Below are 15433 nucleotides of genomic sequence, written 5' to 3'. Positions count from 1 at the left end.
TGACCCAGACCTTAATAAGAGCTCTGTGGATCCTGAAAGCTTGTCTCTCTCACCAGCAGAAGTTGGTCCAATAAAAATAAAAACTCCTCGACCTTGTCTCTCATGTCCTGGGACCAACACGGCTATAACCCTGCAAACAGCATATATCTGATCTCTTTCCCCTCCCTTTGATCCCAGGTTCCGCCCTGTGCCTACACGGTATGCAACGCACGGAGCTGAGGTCCTCTTAATATACACAATTATCATATAAACCACCACGTCCCTCGACTGCTCTGTGGTACTAAATCATTGGGCTGTCTCTCCAGGGCACGTTTCTCCTCGAGTTTAGATCCAAACAAACCTGTTTCATCACTACTTTTTTTCTTTAACAAAAAAACGGCTTTTGGAATCAAATGATATTTTTGCAAAAAAGGAGTTCAATTTCTTTTGAAAGTTCTCAGCCCCGCCCTGGGCCCTACCCCCACTCCTCCCCTGCCTCCAACCTCCCTGCCCCTATGCCTCCAGCATCAAGGGAACAGTTCCAGACCGAACAGGAAGCAGATGAAAGTCTCCAGAGAGCTTGGATGCACGGAGCAACCCACCGCCTCTCAGCTCTTCTAATTGGTCCAGGTTTGTTGTAGAAAGAAGACTTTTATACAAGGAAACTCTTTCTGGTGGACACCAGGAAGACTGGCATCCTCAGAGACAGTTGGTAGTTCCAACTAAGTACCAGGTCAAGCTCTTGAGCTTAGCCCATGATCATCCTAGTGGCCATGCTGGGGTGAACAGGACCAAAGACCGTTTGGGGAGGTCATTCCACTGGGAAGGAATGGGCAAGGATGTTTCTACCTACGTCCAGTCTTGTGAGGTACGCCAAAAAGTGGGAAAACCCCCAAGACCAGGTCAAAGCCCCTCTCCAGCCACTCCCCATCATTGAAGTTCAATTTCAGCGAGCAGCTGTGGATATTCTGGGTCCTTTTCCGAAAAAGACACCCAGAAGAAAGCAGTACACGCTGACTTTCATGGATTTTGCCACCCGATGGCCAGAAGCAGTAGCTCTAAGCAACACCAGGGCTAAAAGTGTGTGCCAGGCACTAGCAGACATTTTTGCCAGGGTAGGTTGGCCCTCTGACATCCTCACAGGTGCAGGAACTATGGAAAGCCTTTGGGAAGCTCATGGGGTAAATCACTTGGTTGCCACTCCTTACCACCATCAAACAAATGACATGGTGGAGAAGTTTAATGGAACTGTGGGAGCCATGATACGTAAATTCGTAAACGAGCACTCCAATGATTGGGACCTAGTGTTCCAGCAGTTGCTCTTTGCCTACAGAGCTGTACCACATCCCAGTTTAGGGTTTTCACCATTTGAACTTGTATATGGCCACGAGGTTAAGGGGCCATTACAGTTGGTGAAGCAGCAATGGGAGGGATTTACACCTTCTCCAGGAACTAACATTCTGGACTTTGTAACCAACCTACAAAACACCCTCCGAACCTCTCTAGCCCTTGCTAAAGAAAACCTACAGGATGCTCAAAAAGAGCAAAAAGCCTGGTATGATAAACATGCCAGAGAGCGTTCCTTCAAAGTAGGGGACCAGGTCATGGTCTTAAAGGCGCTCCAGGCCCATAAAATGGAAGCATCGTGGGAAGGGCCATTCACGGTCCAGGAGCGCCTGTGAGCCGTTAATTATCTCATAGCATTCCCCACCTCCAACCGAAAGCCTAAGGTGTACCATATGAATTCTCTAAAGCCCTTTTATTCCAGAGAATTAAAGGTTTGTCAGTTTACAGCCCAGGGAGGAGACGACGCTGAGTGGCCCGAAGGTGTCTACTACGAAGGGAAAAGTGCTGGTGGCGTGGAAGAGGCGAACCTCTCCATGACCCTTGGGCGTATACAGCGACAGCAGAGCCAGGAGCTGTGCACTAGCTACGTGCCGACGTTCTCAGCCACCCCAGGACTGACTGAATGGGCATACCACTCCATTGACACAGGTAATGCTCACCCAATTAAAGTCCAACCTTACCGGGTGTCTCCTCAAGCTAAAACTGCTATAGAACGGGAGATCCAGGATATGTTACAGATGGGGGTAATCCGCCCCTCTAGAAGTGCATGGGCATCTCCAGTGGTTCTAGTTCCCAAACCAGATGGGGAGATACGTTTTTGCGTGGACTACCGTAAGCTAAATGCTGTAACTCACCCAGACAACTATCCCATGCCACGCACAGATGAACTATTAGAGAAACTGGGACGGGCCCAGTTCATCTCTACCCTGGACTTAACCAAGGGGTACTGGCAGGTACCGCTAGATGAATCCGCCAAGGAAAAGTCAGCCTTCACCACACATGTCAGGCTGTATGAATTTAACGTTCTCCCTTTCGGGCTGCGGAATGCACCCGCCACCGTCCAAAGACTTGTAGATGGTCTCCTAGCAGGATTAGGAGAATATGCAGCCATAAGGAACGGGCCACCCACTGGCAAATGAAATAGTGTGACAAATACAGATAGGGTCCAGCGGAGGAACAATTGAGGATTACTCATCCGTCTTCCTAGCTTCTAAAATAACTACAACAGCTCAGGAGAAGGAGCAGGGGTGAACTGCTGACCCCATTGAAATTTATGCGCATTTTCCCATTCAATCCAAGGAGGCCATCTCACCCAGGGGTTTCATTGGAGATCACCCAGCGCAGACCTCGGCTGAGCGTGCAGCAGCTGACAACAAAGCAAACAAGATGTTGGGGGTACATAAGGAACGCACTAGGTGAGAATACAGAAAATTCTCTGATGTCATTATATGAATCAAAGAGACACCCTGATGGGGAACACTGTGTGCAGTACGGGTCACCCATCTCCAAAAGGACGCTGCAGAACTAGAGGAGGTTCAGAGACTGGTGACAAGAATGATGGGAGGCCACGTGGGACTTTCGTGTGCCGAGATTGGAGCTGTTCTTGTCAGAGAATAAGGGGACGTGAACAAGGGGAGAAAAACAAAGACTGGGCCGGGGAAGGTAGATTGGGGTGCTGCTATTCAGTCCATCTCTTGATACAAGAACAATGGGGACGCTTAGCAAAATTGAAAAATCAGCAAATTTGAAACTGATGAAAGGACCTATGTTTTCCCACAACGCACAATTAGCCTGCGGAACTCACTGCTGCAAGATGTCATTGAAGCCAAGAGCTTGGCAGGATTGTTTTTAAAAATGGACTGGGTCATTAGCTACTGTTGTTCATACAAGAGACCGTCCTGCCCGGCCCTTCAGCTCCCAGCCAGGGAGTGCTATTCCCCCTCCCCCGCAGCCTCAGCTCGCCGTGCTGCCCGCGCTGTGGGTGGCGGGGCTGCGAGCTCCTGCTGGGCAGTGGGGCTGCGAGAGTTGCCGGCCTGCCCCGGTGCGCTAGACTGCGTTGCGGCATGGCTGGCTCCGTCCGGGCGGTGCGGCTGTCAGTTCTGGTGCTCTGAGCCGCATGCTAAGGGGGCGGGGGGTGGGGTTGGATAAGGGGCAGTGGCGTCTGGGAGCGGGGTGGGGGAAGTCAGGGGGCAGTTAGATGGGGTGGAGGTTCTGTGGGTGGGGGGCGGTCAGGGAATGGGGAACAGGGGCAGTTGGATAGGCGTGGGAATCCCGGGGGGCCTGTCGGGGGTGGGGGTGTGGATAGGGGTCAGGGCAGCCAGGGGACAGGGAGCAGGGGGGGGTTGGACAGGGGGTGGGGTCCTGTGGGGGGCATTTAGGGGCAGAGGGTTCCGGGAGGGGGCAGTCAGGGGACAAGAAGCAGGGGAGTTTGGATGGGTGGAGGGTTCTCAGGCGGGCAGTCAGGGGGCGGGAAGTGGGAGGATGGGGATGGGGGCGGGGGCCAGGCTATTTGGGGAGGCACAGCCTTCCCTACCCGGCCCTCCATATGGATTTAGAACCCCGATGGGGCCTCAGGCCAAAAAGCTTGCCCACCCCTGCACTATATACTCGTTTGATTCCGAGGAGTAAGAAGTAGGTAACTAGCTTATTAGTATGCAAATGTTAGTTACTGTTCCTATCCTTTATCTATAGTCCTACTCGTGTCTTTGCCTCACTGTATATTCATTTGTATTTCCATTAGTTGCCTCTTTGAAATTAAATAAAATTTAATCCTGTTGTTCACAATGGACTGGGGAGTTGTGAATAAAGCAGATTTCACGGTCACACTGACTCCACTTTGACTGCCTCTGCACCTTTGTCATTATCGAAATTGGACTGAACCATTTTTTGCCTTTGCTTAGACTTCACCAGAAAAAATTCACCTTTAGGCAAGAGCTCAGATGTGACCGTTTTCAGCCCAAAAGGCACAAGGAAGAGTTCGGCAGGTGGTGAGCTAGAGGAGTCAGGGATATGCTCATGAACTCCGTCAACAAAAGTGAACTCTGCCCATTCCGCATGCCAGAATGAGAAGCCACTCCCAGGAGCTGGTGCACATGTTCAAAAGGTGACCATGCATGATCCTTGGACTCCCTGGGTTTAGATAAAATATATTTTTCTATAAACTTGTTTTAAGTGATTACAAGTAATGAGGCATAAAAGTCAGAATTGGTTACAAAGCAAATAAGATAAACCGCGTGCTAATACTTAACTCAACAAGCTAAATGAACTTAAAAGCAAAGCATTTCTCTCACCATAAACTTACAGCTGTCTGGCTGGATTGCTTCAGCCAGGACCTCCCACACAGTTCAGTGATGCTTCCTTTGTCTTTCAAACATTGTAGCTGCCATGAGTAGAGATGAGGGGAGAGAAGTAATTTGTGTTGTGTGTGTTCTCTATTTTTATACAATTCTCCCCTCTTTGAGGATTAGCTCCAGCTGGCATTCAGGCGACAGCCCGTCTGTTTACACAGGATGTCCAGCTGTTTCCGTTGCCAATATGTAAAGTTCTTGCTCACACCATTCTTTCTGCCAAAGAATGGCCGCTTAACTAGCTGATAGTCCATGACAGTTCATTTGATTATGCTGATGCCTGCCTGGGGCACCAGTGTGTCTTTGTCTCTGAAGAACAGGTCTGGGCCTGATTGTCTAACTCTGGAATATGTCACAGCAATGTAATACAGTAGAATCTTATAAATTTACAAACAATGATACTGCAAATATTTTACCTGGACAATAATGTTCAGCAGATTATGAGTTCTCAAATGATACCTCACAAAAATTATCATTAGCTGGTAAAAAGGATGAACAGTCTGTCCTACCCATTATTAAGCTGGCTGCACCAGATCAATAATCATCCTCTGACACTCTCAGCGTCCTGGAACAAAGCTGTATACTGTGGTCGTGGACATTCAGCGCTATGGACCTCCGCCATCTAAGTGTATTGTTGTCAATGTCCCCCTGGAAAATCCACAGCCAAGCCAGCTTCCAGGTATTATTACGCATATTACTATATACCCAGATACCCCAGTAAAGATATGGGTCCCATTATGCCAGGTGCTGCCCAGCAGAGACAGTCCCTGCCCCAGCTGAGATCAGGGCCCCGTTGTGCTGTGCTGCACAGACACACAGAGACACAACCACAAGTCCCATCCTCCTTCTGCATACAGCACCCACATATGAGCTTTCTAATTCCCAAAAGGTTAACATGCTTTGAGCTGTAGATAACACAGAGCTGTGTTGCAATTTGACTATTTTCTCATTTAATGCTAGTTTATGGCATTACATTTGTGAGAGCAGTGAAATCTGGTGGCTATGCAAGGTACTACAATGTGTAAAATGCAGTAAAATAAGTCTTTTTATTTGCTAATTTGCTGCTTTGTGGTGTAAAGGGCTTGGCAGTTTTAATTTTTTCTTTTTTTTTTTTGCTTTGTCTTAAATAGATCAGTAATATCAATTTTTGTAATTTTTTTAAAAGTTTTATTTGGTCAATATTTTTGAAATATAAGTTGGTTTGTTTGCGGGAGTTTTTGGTCAAAAATGACCTTTTTCTCAACATCAATATTTTTCATTAAAAATAATTTCTTTTTAAAATTTTCCCCCTATTTTTAGCAAATTTTCCCTTGAGCATTTGTTGTTTATTGCTTTCCTTTTGCAAACAATTTTTTTTAAAAATGTGAAATAATTAAATAAAAATCCACCATGTGCCTAAACTGCCAAAAACATTAAAATAGCCTTATTCTGAAAATGAAAGATTATAAAATGTTGATAATTTATTAAAAATGAGAAATGAAGAGAGGTGGTTAGAAATTACAAATGATTAAAAATTCACAAAAATATGAGAAACGCGTTGTGGTTAGCAACGTTCTGATTTTTTCTTTTTTTGTCAGAAAATGCCAACTCCTCGAAACTGAAACTGTTCAAGAGCCATTGTCAGCTTTCATGAAACACCTGATTTGAAAAACATTGGGTTAAAAAGGTTTCAAGGTTGTCAAGGAGATGCTGAAGGAAGGATAGTCCGAAAAGCAGGAGAAGACGCAGGAGAGCTGAGGAGATGGCAGAGAGACCAGATCCAGGAGAACAAGGATGTGAAAGTGTCCCTCCCACTGGGCTAGGTGGAGAACAAGGGAATTAAAGTACCGGGCGTGAGAGGCAGAAAGCAGAAGAGGTGAAGGAGGAAGGGGTGGAGCCAGGGAATCGATGATGGTGGAATGGGAGACAGTGGGAGGAAGAGGTGTGCTCTTGCTGGGCCAGAGTCAGTGGTGCAGTGTTCACGTCCATGAGATGCGCCTTTGGCCTTGGGCCTGCTTTGCACACGCATTTACCTGAGTTGAAGATACACATAGCTGGTTTGAGGATGCATGTACATGTCTCCACAGGCACATCCGGTCCTGGAAGTCTGGCCCGAAGACTGAAACCCAAGGCAGTGTACCGGTCTGTTACAGGAATGAGTGTCTCTAATGCCACTGTTTATAGCGGCATGGCTTCCTTCTGGCAAATCCATTTGAATTCAGCACTGCAGGTTTCAGAGTGAATCCGATTCCCTTTTATCACCCCGCAGCTGTTCACGTCAGCAGGACCCGTTACAGGGAACCTGTAAAACAGGAGAAAGGAAGTCAATGAGCCAAATTCAGACCCTCTGTAACTCTGCCGAAATCAATGGAATTGATTACATCAATCTGAGGCAAATTTGTCCTTCTGTGTGTAAGCAGTGTCAGGATGAGCTCCACCCTGACATCTGGTGGTGAGGTGTGGCAAGTTGTGGAAAAGAACTTCAGGGGCTGATCTCATTTGCATAGGCACACCCACCACGCCTAGAATGAGACCATAGCTGCCCAAATGGTCACTTTGGCTGCTGTGGGATCCCCAGTGTCTCTGTTATTGGGGCAGGAAGAATAAATTGTTATTACCCTGATTATGGGAACTGTGCTTGGAACTGTACGTGGCCTTTTGTTATGATGGAGGGATTCACCATCAACTAAGTAGCACTCGCTAGGCAAGGGTCATGGGTTCCAAAACTGTGTGAATGGAGAGAGGCTGGGGACAAGTATTAATACTTGGTGGCATGGGCCCCCTGGTGAGGGCCTTACATGCTAATTGCACTTCCTCCTCTCTCCACTGTGGAATATCAGAGCTAATTTTGATTTCATTAGAAGTCTAGTTATAGGCTGCTGAGCTCACTTTGGGCTGACAGTGCACCAGCACTGGTGCTCCCCTATTATAAGCTGAATTCACCTAAGAGCTGAAATCACTGAGTGTTGTGTTAAGTAGTGGGGGAGCCTGAAGATATATTGTGGAGCAGTTTGCGGGACGGCTGGTGAAGCAGTTCGACGCGGCGCAGTGTGTGGATGGCAGGAGCTGCTTGTGGGCCGTGGAGCTGAGTGAAGGAGTTCGTGGGGCGGCTGACGGAGCGGAGCGGAGAGCAGCTGAGTGAAGGAGTTCGTGGGGCGGCTGGCGGAGCGGAGCGCAGCTAAGCGAAGGAGTTCGTGGGGCGGCTGGCGGAGCGGAGCGGAGCGCAGCTGAGCGAAGGAGTTCGTGGGGCGGCTGGCGGAGCGGAGCGCAGCTAAGCGAAGGAGTTCGTGGGGCGGCTGGCGGAGCGGAGCGCAGCTGAGCGAAGGAGTTTGTGGGGCGGCTGGCGGAGTGGAGCGCCGCTATGGAGCTATGGGGCGGTCAGCTTCAGATCACGTAAGGTGCCTCTTACCCCTGTCCCATTTCCACCCAGGTTGGGAGGTAAAGCTCCGCAGATAAACTTTCGAACTCTGGGGCTGCCCTGACCAGGGACAGAGACTTTTGGGGCATTGGACTTTTGGGACTTTGGGTGATTTGGGGTTGCTGGACTCAAGAACCAAAGGGAAAAGGGCATGCCCCCAATTTGCCTGGGGTGGGTTTTTTGCTCATGGGTTTTGTTATGAATCCTGTTGGTGGTGTTTCCCCAACATAATGCCACATTGTTTCTCTCTGTTATTAAAAGACTTTTGCTACACTCAGACTAGGTGCTTGCGAGAGGGGAAGTATTGCCTCTTGGAGGTGCCCAGCGGGGGTGGTATATATTGGTCCCAGGTCACTGGGTGGGGGCTCGAGCCGGTTTGCATTGTGTTATTGGAATGGAACCCCTAGATATTGAACCCGGCCCTTGTTGCTGCCAACTCTGAAGGGCAGAAGGGTTACATGTGCTTAGATTAAATAAAAGGAACCTAAAGTAGTGGAGTCTTCATTCTAAGCCAAAGGGCAGTTTGAATTCTTTCATGAGCTCTGTGTAATCCATGCTCGCCCGGGGTCTCTCTTTGTGCCTGTCTAGTGGCTACACCACAGACAGAGGCTTATGAGGCTGCTGCTAGAGCTAAGCAAATCATTGACTTTTTTTCAGTTTGGGAGCTGACCTGAAAAATAAAATAAAAATAAAAAATTTGTTTGGTTCAAACCAAAACTGATTTTTGCCCCCTAGGTTTTTCTTTCTGGAATGAAAAACTGAACAGGGAAAAAAAATCATTACGAGTTGAAAAACAACCCTCCATTAAATGAAACGAAGATAGATAGATATTATTCCTTGTTTTGTTTTGGGAACTTTTACATCTTTTCTTTTTAATACACATCGCTAAATTTTGAAACAAAGCATCATTTCGAAATGAAAAGTTGCAACACTGCATTTCAAACAGTCAAGCAAACCATTTAAACATTTTTTGAGGGGGGGGAATTGACAGCCAAAACTATTGGCTAATTTGTGTTGACTTCACAACTAGTTTCATTGCCCCGAAAAATACCTTATTTTTTCCAGTGAATTTACTGGTCACTGACAAACATTCACCATTGTAGTTGCTCGAGTCCCTATGCTCACAGAGTTGGCCCTGGTGCCGAAGCAATCTTGCAGTTTGGTTTGTTTAGATGCACGGCTACATGTGCTCAAGGCCTAGGAATAGCTAAACCAGAGGGTGCCATTACATATGCTTTTTTAAAAAATAAAATAAAATAGCAACCACTGGGCAACACTCACAGAGTTTGGTCTAACATGGAGCTGTCCACCCAGGTCCAGTTCTTCCCTGGAGATGTAACCCGGAGCCCGAGCCAGACATGATATAGACCCCGTGTGATGTTCTCTATGAACGCCTGGGGGGTGAAGACAAAGGGTGAGTGCAACCTGCTAGACTTCTAGGATTCTTTGCTTCAGCCAGCAAACTTGACAGTCTGTTCTCAAAACAGGCACTTAAGTATTTAGGCCCCATCTGCACTGGAAGTTCTTCTGCTGCTATGTCCCAGCATTTCTACCATCTGTGTAGCAGCACCGTGGGAGTGCTCATGTAAACGGGGCTCAGGGCTAGATGACGCAAGTGTCTCCGGGAATTAGGAGCAGAAGTAACCGTGACAGTCACGTGGCACCCCATTGACCGGGACTGATGCTCCTAACTCCCTTTTGAGCTTCTGAAAATCACACCCAGAGTGGTTAATATACCTCTCAACCTCCTGCCTTGCTGTTCCCCATGCTTGGATCCTGATGGGGAAGGAGCATCCATCAGCTTGAGACAGGAGGAGGAATAAGCGGAGGCAGGGGGACAGATGGGGTTGGGGCGCTCCCGGTTCTCCAATCCCCCCGTTGATGGGGAGCAAAGCATGTGGGAGCTACGCCGGCTGTAATGCTGCATTAGCATCCTCAGGAAGAAATCCCCTTCACCTCTGGCACATCTGGGACCATGTAACCAGTGACCCACTCCAGCAGAAGTCTAGCCCCCTCTGTTTTACTTTACCATCTCCTCCCCATCCTGGATCACTAGCTTTCGAGAGCTTTTCGCTGAGCAGTCAGCACGGCTCTCGTTCCAGGTTTTGCTGTCTTTGGAAAACCAGTAACACTTTCCCCTGTGCGACAGCCAGTCCATGGGGCAGAGTTTGCAGCTGGAGCCGTCTGGAGAGAGATGTGGCGAGACAGAGCATTAATGATTGTTAGCCCCAGGGAACATGCTTACAACAGCTCAGAGAGGGTACAAATCCCACTGAGTTAGGCACTATCAGTGATCCCATCCAGAGACTTTCTCAATATTTAACAATGAGAGCTGGTCAGAACATTTTCCTCAAAACCCTTTTTCAGTACAAAAGCTGTTTCAACAAAATGTTCTCACGAAACCGTGTCAATTTCGAGACATATTCTCACAGAAAAAGAAGTTCCAGAAAAACAAGTTTTTTTTATTGTGGAAAATGTTCCGTTCCGAACATTTCAAAATTTCACTTTGAAGTTCATTTTATGGATTCTTATTTTTATACGATTGGTATAATTCTTTACATTGTTTCATGCCGTGTTATAATAAGTTGAAAGAGTCTGTGATTTAATTTTATAATTCCTTAAGGGCAGCTGCTACTTTGTGCTGATCACAAACAATGTTGATAAACTGCAGAGGGTTCAGAGAAGAGCCACGAGAATGATCTAAGGATTAGAAAATCTTTTGCACAGTGATAGACTCAAAGAGCTAGAGCTACTTAGCTTAACAAAGAGAAGGTTAAGGGGTGACTCGATCACAGTCTGTAATTATCTATGTGGAAAACAAATATTTCATAATAGACTACTAGCAGAGAAGTATAACGTGATCCAATGACTGGAAGTTGAAGCTAGACAAATTCAGATTAGAAATAAGGTGTAAATTTTTACCAGTGAAAGTAATTAACCATTGGAACCATTTACCAAGGGTCGTGGTGGATTCTCCATCACTGACAATTTTAAAATCAAGATGGGATCTTTTTCTGAAATATCTGCTCTAGGAATTATTTTAGGCAGTTCTCTGGCCTGTCATACGGGGGTCAGACTAGCTCAGGGGTTCTCAAACTTCATTGCACTCTTCTGACAACAAATATTACTACACGACCTTAAGAGGGGGGACCGAAGCCTGAGCCCTTCCCAGCCTCACCGCCCTGGGAGGGGGACCAAAGCCAAAACCTGAGACCCATCACCCAGGGCTGAAATCCTCAGGCTTCAGCCCCGGGAGGTGGGGCTTGGGTTTGGGCTTTAGCCTTGGGCACCAGCAAATCTACCACCAGCCCTGGTAACTCCATTACAATGGGGTCGCGATCACTTCAGGGTTCTGACCCCCAGTTTGAGAACTGCTGGACTAGATGATAACAGTGGTCCCTTCTGGCCTTGGAATCTACGAATCTATGCTTGAAACATCTGATTGTCTTTTCTTTTCTAGATCAACCGGTCTCTGGTTTGCGTTGTAATGAAGTAGTCTGGCACTTTGTGTCAAACTCTTTTCATTGCGTGGCAAAGAGGAGACACTTTGATCTCACTGGCAAACTGTTTCACTGTTTAATTATGACACAAAGTGGAACAGTTTCAACAGGAGAGATTTCCCCTACAAGACTCAACAGCCCAGGGTTTGGGGCACTCAGCTGGGAGAGCTGGGTGCAATCCCCAGTTCCAGATCAGGCAGCATTCAAACCTGGGTTTCCCACCTCCTGGCAGAGGGCTGTAAGTGGGAGTAAGAGAGACGCGCTACCAGCCAAAATCCTGTAGCAACCCCAGCTGTCCTTTATGCTACACACCTACAGAGTTAAGTGGCAGCTGGGAGTGGGTGTTCAGGATCTCAGCAGTATCGAAATGTTGAATTTAGTCTCCTCGATGGCAGTTAATCATCTAAGTCCCTTTGTGGATCTAGCCCTAGGGTCCTCACTCAGCGTTACGCCCGTCACTATCGCTGCACCCTCGACCGTCACCCAGAACCACCCGGGCATTCCCAGCCCCAGGCATCAGCCACAACTAGCCTGACACGCTCAGCCTCAGCCATACCCGGCTGCCTCCGCGCTGCCCCTGATCTCCACTCCTCTCGCAGGCCGGAGCAAAACCCGAAGGACGCCCTCAGCCCCGACAAAGCAGATCCGCTTGGTTCCCAAACCAGGGGCAGTGTAACAGGCAGACGTGCTGCTCTGTTGTTACAAGAGAGCGTCTGAGGTCACTGCTCAGGTTTCTGTGTGAGGGTTGGGGGGAAGCCGGGATGCCTCGTGCTTTCTGGTAGCCGCTGGAGGTGGGAGTGAAGGCCTCAAAGACCACTGGAGTGTGTTTCTGACAGTGCTGTAGGCAACATGACTGTGCCTTTGGGTGGATGGATACTGGGTACCCTGATGAAATCTTTACGATCACTAAATACAGTCTTTCTTGGAATTCATTATACTAGTATCATAGAACAACCTGTCCTGCTCACTAGACCTGGGGGGGCGGGGGGGGGGAATTTCAGTAAATACTAAATTTGCCAAATTATGCATTTTTTTTGCACTCAGGCTGTTCACAATTTTGGATTGAATTCTTCCACCAATCGTTTTGGCCCCCTACGTTGTTTGTTTTCCGGAAAAAGACAAAATGGTTCATTTCAGCCATATCAAAATGTGTCATTTCGACCTCTCATTTTGAAACAGTATTTCAACTTCCAGTTTGGCTATTATAAAAATAAATACATTTTAAAAGGGCAAAATACCCCTGAAAAATGAAAAAAAAAAAATTAGTGTTAGGTTGACAAAATGAAGCTTTTTCATTTTTTTCCAATACATTGAAAATCTTCCAAAAAACTCAGTTTTGGTTTGAACCGTTGTTTATTTTTTCTCCCTCCTGCCCCCCTTAGCCCTTAGTTTTCTTGGTTCAGCCCCTGAAATGAAAAATCAATTATTCGCTCAGCAATCCTGCTCACCCTGAGAATTGCCCTAACTGACCCCTAGAGGTCACTGTGCCCCACAATCCCCACTGAGAGGCATCCAACCTGCCGTGCTAGGTGGCCAGCAAACATTGTCCAAGTTAGATCACAAAAGTATTTGCTTGTCTGTCCGTTGCCAGCACTTCCCACCTTCCCCGGTGCCTCCAGACAAGGAATTCAGGCACCCAGAGTCTGCCCTACCTCCGGCCACTGCTGGCACTGGGGAGACTTGGAAAGAAATTTCCTTCCTCTGAGCCTACTTGGATGGGGGAGGTCGGAAATGGCCGTGTCTCCTACCCCTGGCCAGTGCTTTCTCTGATGGCCTGGCCTCACTGGGGTCTGGTGCCAGATGCTAAAATCCATGCTTCCGCTCCACCTCCGGCCTCCCTCCCATTGCTGGGGAAGGGGAAAGATGCCCCGGGCTCATCTTCTCCTGGTCTGAGGTTGGCGGAAGGAGACTCTCTCTCAGCAGCACCACTTCTCACAGACTCATAGAAATGTCGGGCTGGACGGGACCTTGAGAGGTCATAAAGTCCAGTCTCCTGCGCTGAGCATGACCAAGTAAACCTAGATCAGCCCTGGCAGGTGTTTGTCCAGCCTGATCTTAAACACCTCCAGTGACGGGGATTCCACAACCTCCCTAGGAAGCCTGTTCCAGAGCGTAACTCCCCTCAGAGTTAGAAAGTTTTTCCTAATATCTAACCTGAATCTCCCTTGCTGCCGATGAAGCCCATTGGGTCTCATCCTGCCTTCAGTGGCCACAGAGAACAATTGATCCCCGTCGTCTTTATAACAGCCCTTGACATATTTGTTATCCTTGGAGGAAAGATGGGAGAAGATCCCCTTCTTGCCTCCCCCATCCACAGTGCCCCCCCTCTGGCCTCGCTGAGTGAGAGAAAATCTCCATGGCCCCCTGAGAACTGGGATGGGAGGAGGAAAGAGGCTAGCAGGCTGGCCTGCCTGTCGCCTGCCTCCTTCCAACAGGCCCCTCTCTACCTGCACGGTGGCCAAAGGGCTCAGAGCCACAGCGAGTCGCACTTACCTGCTGAGGGGCTCTGGGCTGAGTGACACAGACCCTGCTTCAGGCGAGACACCAAGTCCTCCAGGCTCCTGTTGCATTCTGTGCCAGGGGAGTTTCTCTGAGCGACATTGCTGCTCTCGGGGACCGATGAGACGGCGCCCATGTCCGTCTGTGGGGAGCGGCCCTGGAAAACTTCCAAGCAACAGCCAGGTGAGCGGTCGCTCCTGTTGCTGTTATGGCTGCAGGAGCTTGGGTTGTGCACTTTAATCGTCCCGGATGTACGAGCTCCCAGGGGCCCCTGGAGTCCCAGGGCTTTCCCGAGGTCCCTTGTGCTGCACAGCAGCTGCCCCTAAAGAGGGCTAATGGCCAGGGCACCCATGCAGACCATGCAGTCCTAGGTGAGCGGCTTGGACTATGGGGGTTTCCCCAGGGCTGAGGCAGGAACAAGGAACAGGGTGAGAGTGCAAGAGACAAAGAGGATATCTGCTTCTTGGTGACCGGCACTGGGGCTTCTGCCAGGGGGCATTGCGAGGGAGCAGTTTATGACCAGGAACCAAGATATCTATCTATCTATCCCCACGCACACCCTATCTATCTATCTATCTATCTATCTATCTATCTATCTATCTATCTATCTATCTATCTATCCCCACGCACACCCTTCCTATCTATCTATCTATCTATCTATCTATCTATCTATCTATCTATCCCCACGCACACCCTATCTATCTATCTATCTATCTATCTATCTATCTATCTATCTATCTATCTATCTATCTATCTATCTATCTATCTATCCCCACGCACACCCTATCTATCTATCTATCTATCTATCTATCTATCTATCTATCTATCTATCTATCCCCACGCACACCCTATCTATCTATCTATCTATCTATCTATCTATCTATCTATCTATCTATCTATCTATCCCCACGCACACCCTATCTATCTATCTATCTATCTATCTATCTATCTATCTATCTATCCCCACGCACACCCTTCCTATCTATCTATCTATCTATCTATCTATCTATCTATCTATCTATCTATCTATCTATCTATCCCCACGCACACCCTATCTATCTATCTATCTATCTATCTATCTATCTATCTATCTATCTATCTATCTATCCCCACGCACACCCTATCTATCTATCTATCTATCTATCTATCTATCTATCTATCTATCTATCTATCTATCTATCTATCTATCCCCACGCACACCCTATCTATCTATCTATCTATCTATCTATCTATCTATCTATCTATCTATCTATCTATCTATCCCCACACACACCCTATCTATCTATCTATCTATCTATCTATCTATCTATCTATCTATCTATCTATCTATCTATCTATCTATCCCCACGCACACCCTTCCTATC

General features: G+C 47.8%; 1 protein-coding gene across 1 annotated transcript in view; it reads right to left on the bottom strand.

The window, feature by feature from the left end:
* Positions 1 to 6830: 6830 nt before the first annotated feature.
* The window catches only part of LOC140898184 (killer cell lectin-like receptor subfamily B member 1B allele C), a 120104-nt gene continuing 111501 nt past the window's right edge, over positions 6831 to 15433 (bottom strand). The window contains exons 4-7 of the mRNA XM_073311614.1: positions 14064 to 14128; positions 10100 to 10254; positions 9352 to 9464; positions 6831 to 6954 (exon numbers count right to left, since the gene is read on the bottom strand). Of these exons, the coding sequence (XP_073167715.1) occupies positions 6831 to 6954; positions 9352 to 9464; positions 10100 to 10254; positions 14064 to 14128 (457 nt within the window). The remainder of the gene's footprint in view (positions 6955 to 9351; positions 9465 to 10099; positions 10255 to 14063; positions 14129 to 15433) is intronic.

Source organism: Lepidochelys kempii, chromosome 14 (assembly GCF_965140265.1).
Source record: "Lepidochelys kempii isolate rLepKem1 chromosome 14, rLepKem1.hap2, whole genome shotgun sequence".
NCBI lineage: Eukaryota > Metazoa > Chordata > Testudines > Cheloniidae > Lepidochelys > Lepidochelys kempii.
The sequence above is the reverse complement of the archived record's forward strand: the minus strand, read 5'-3'. Positions and strand labels throughout refer to the sequence as shown.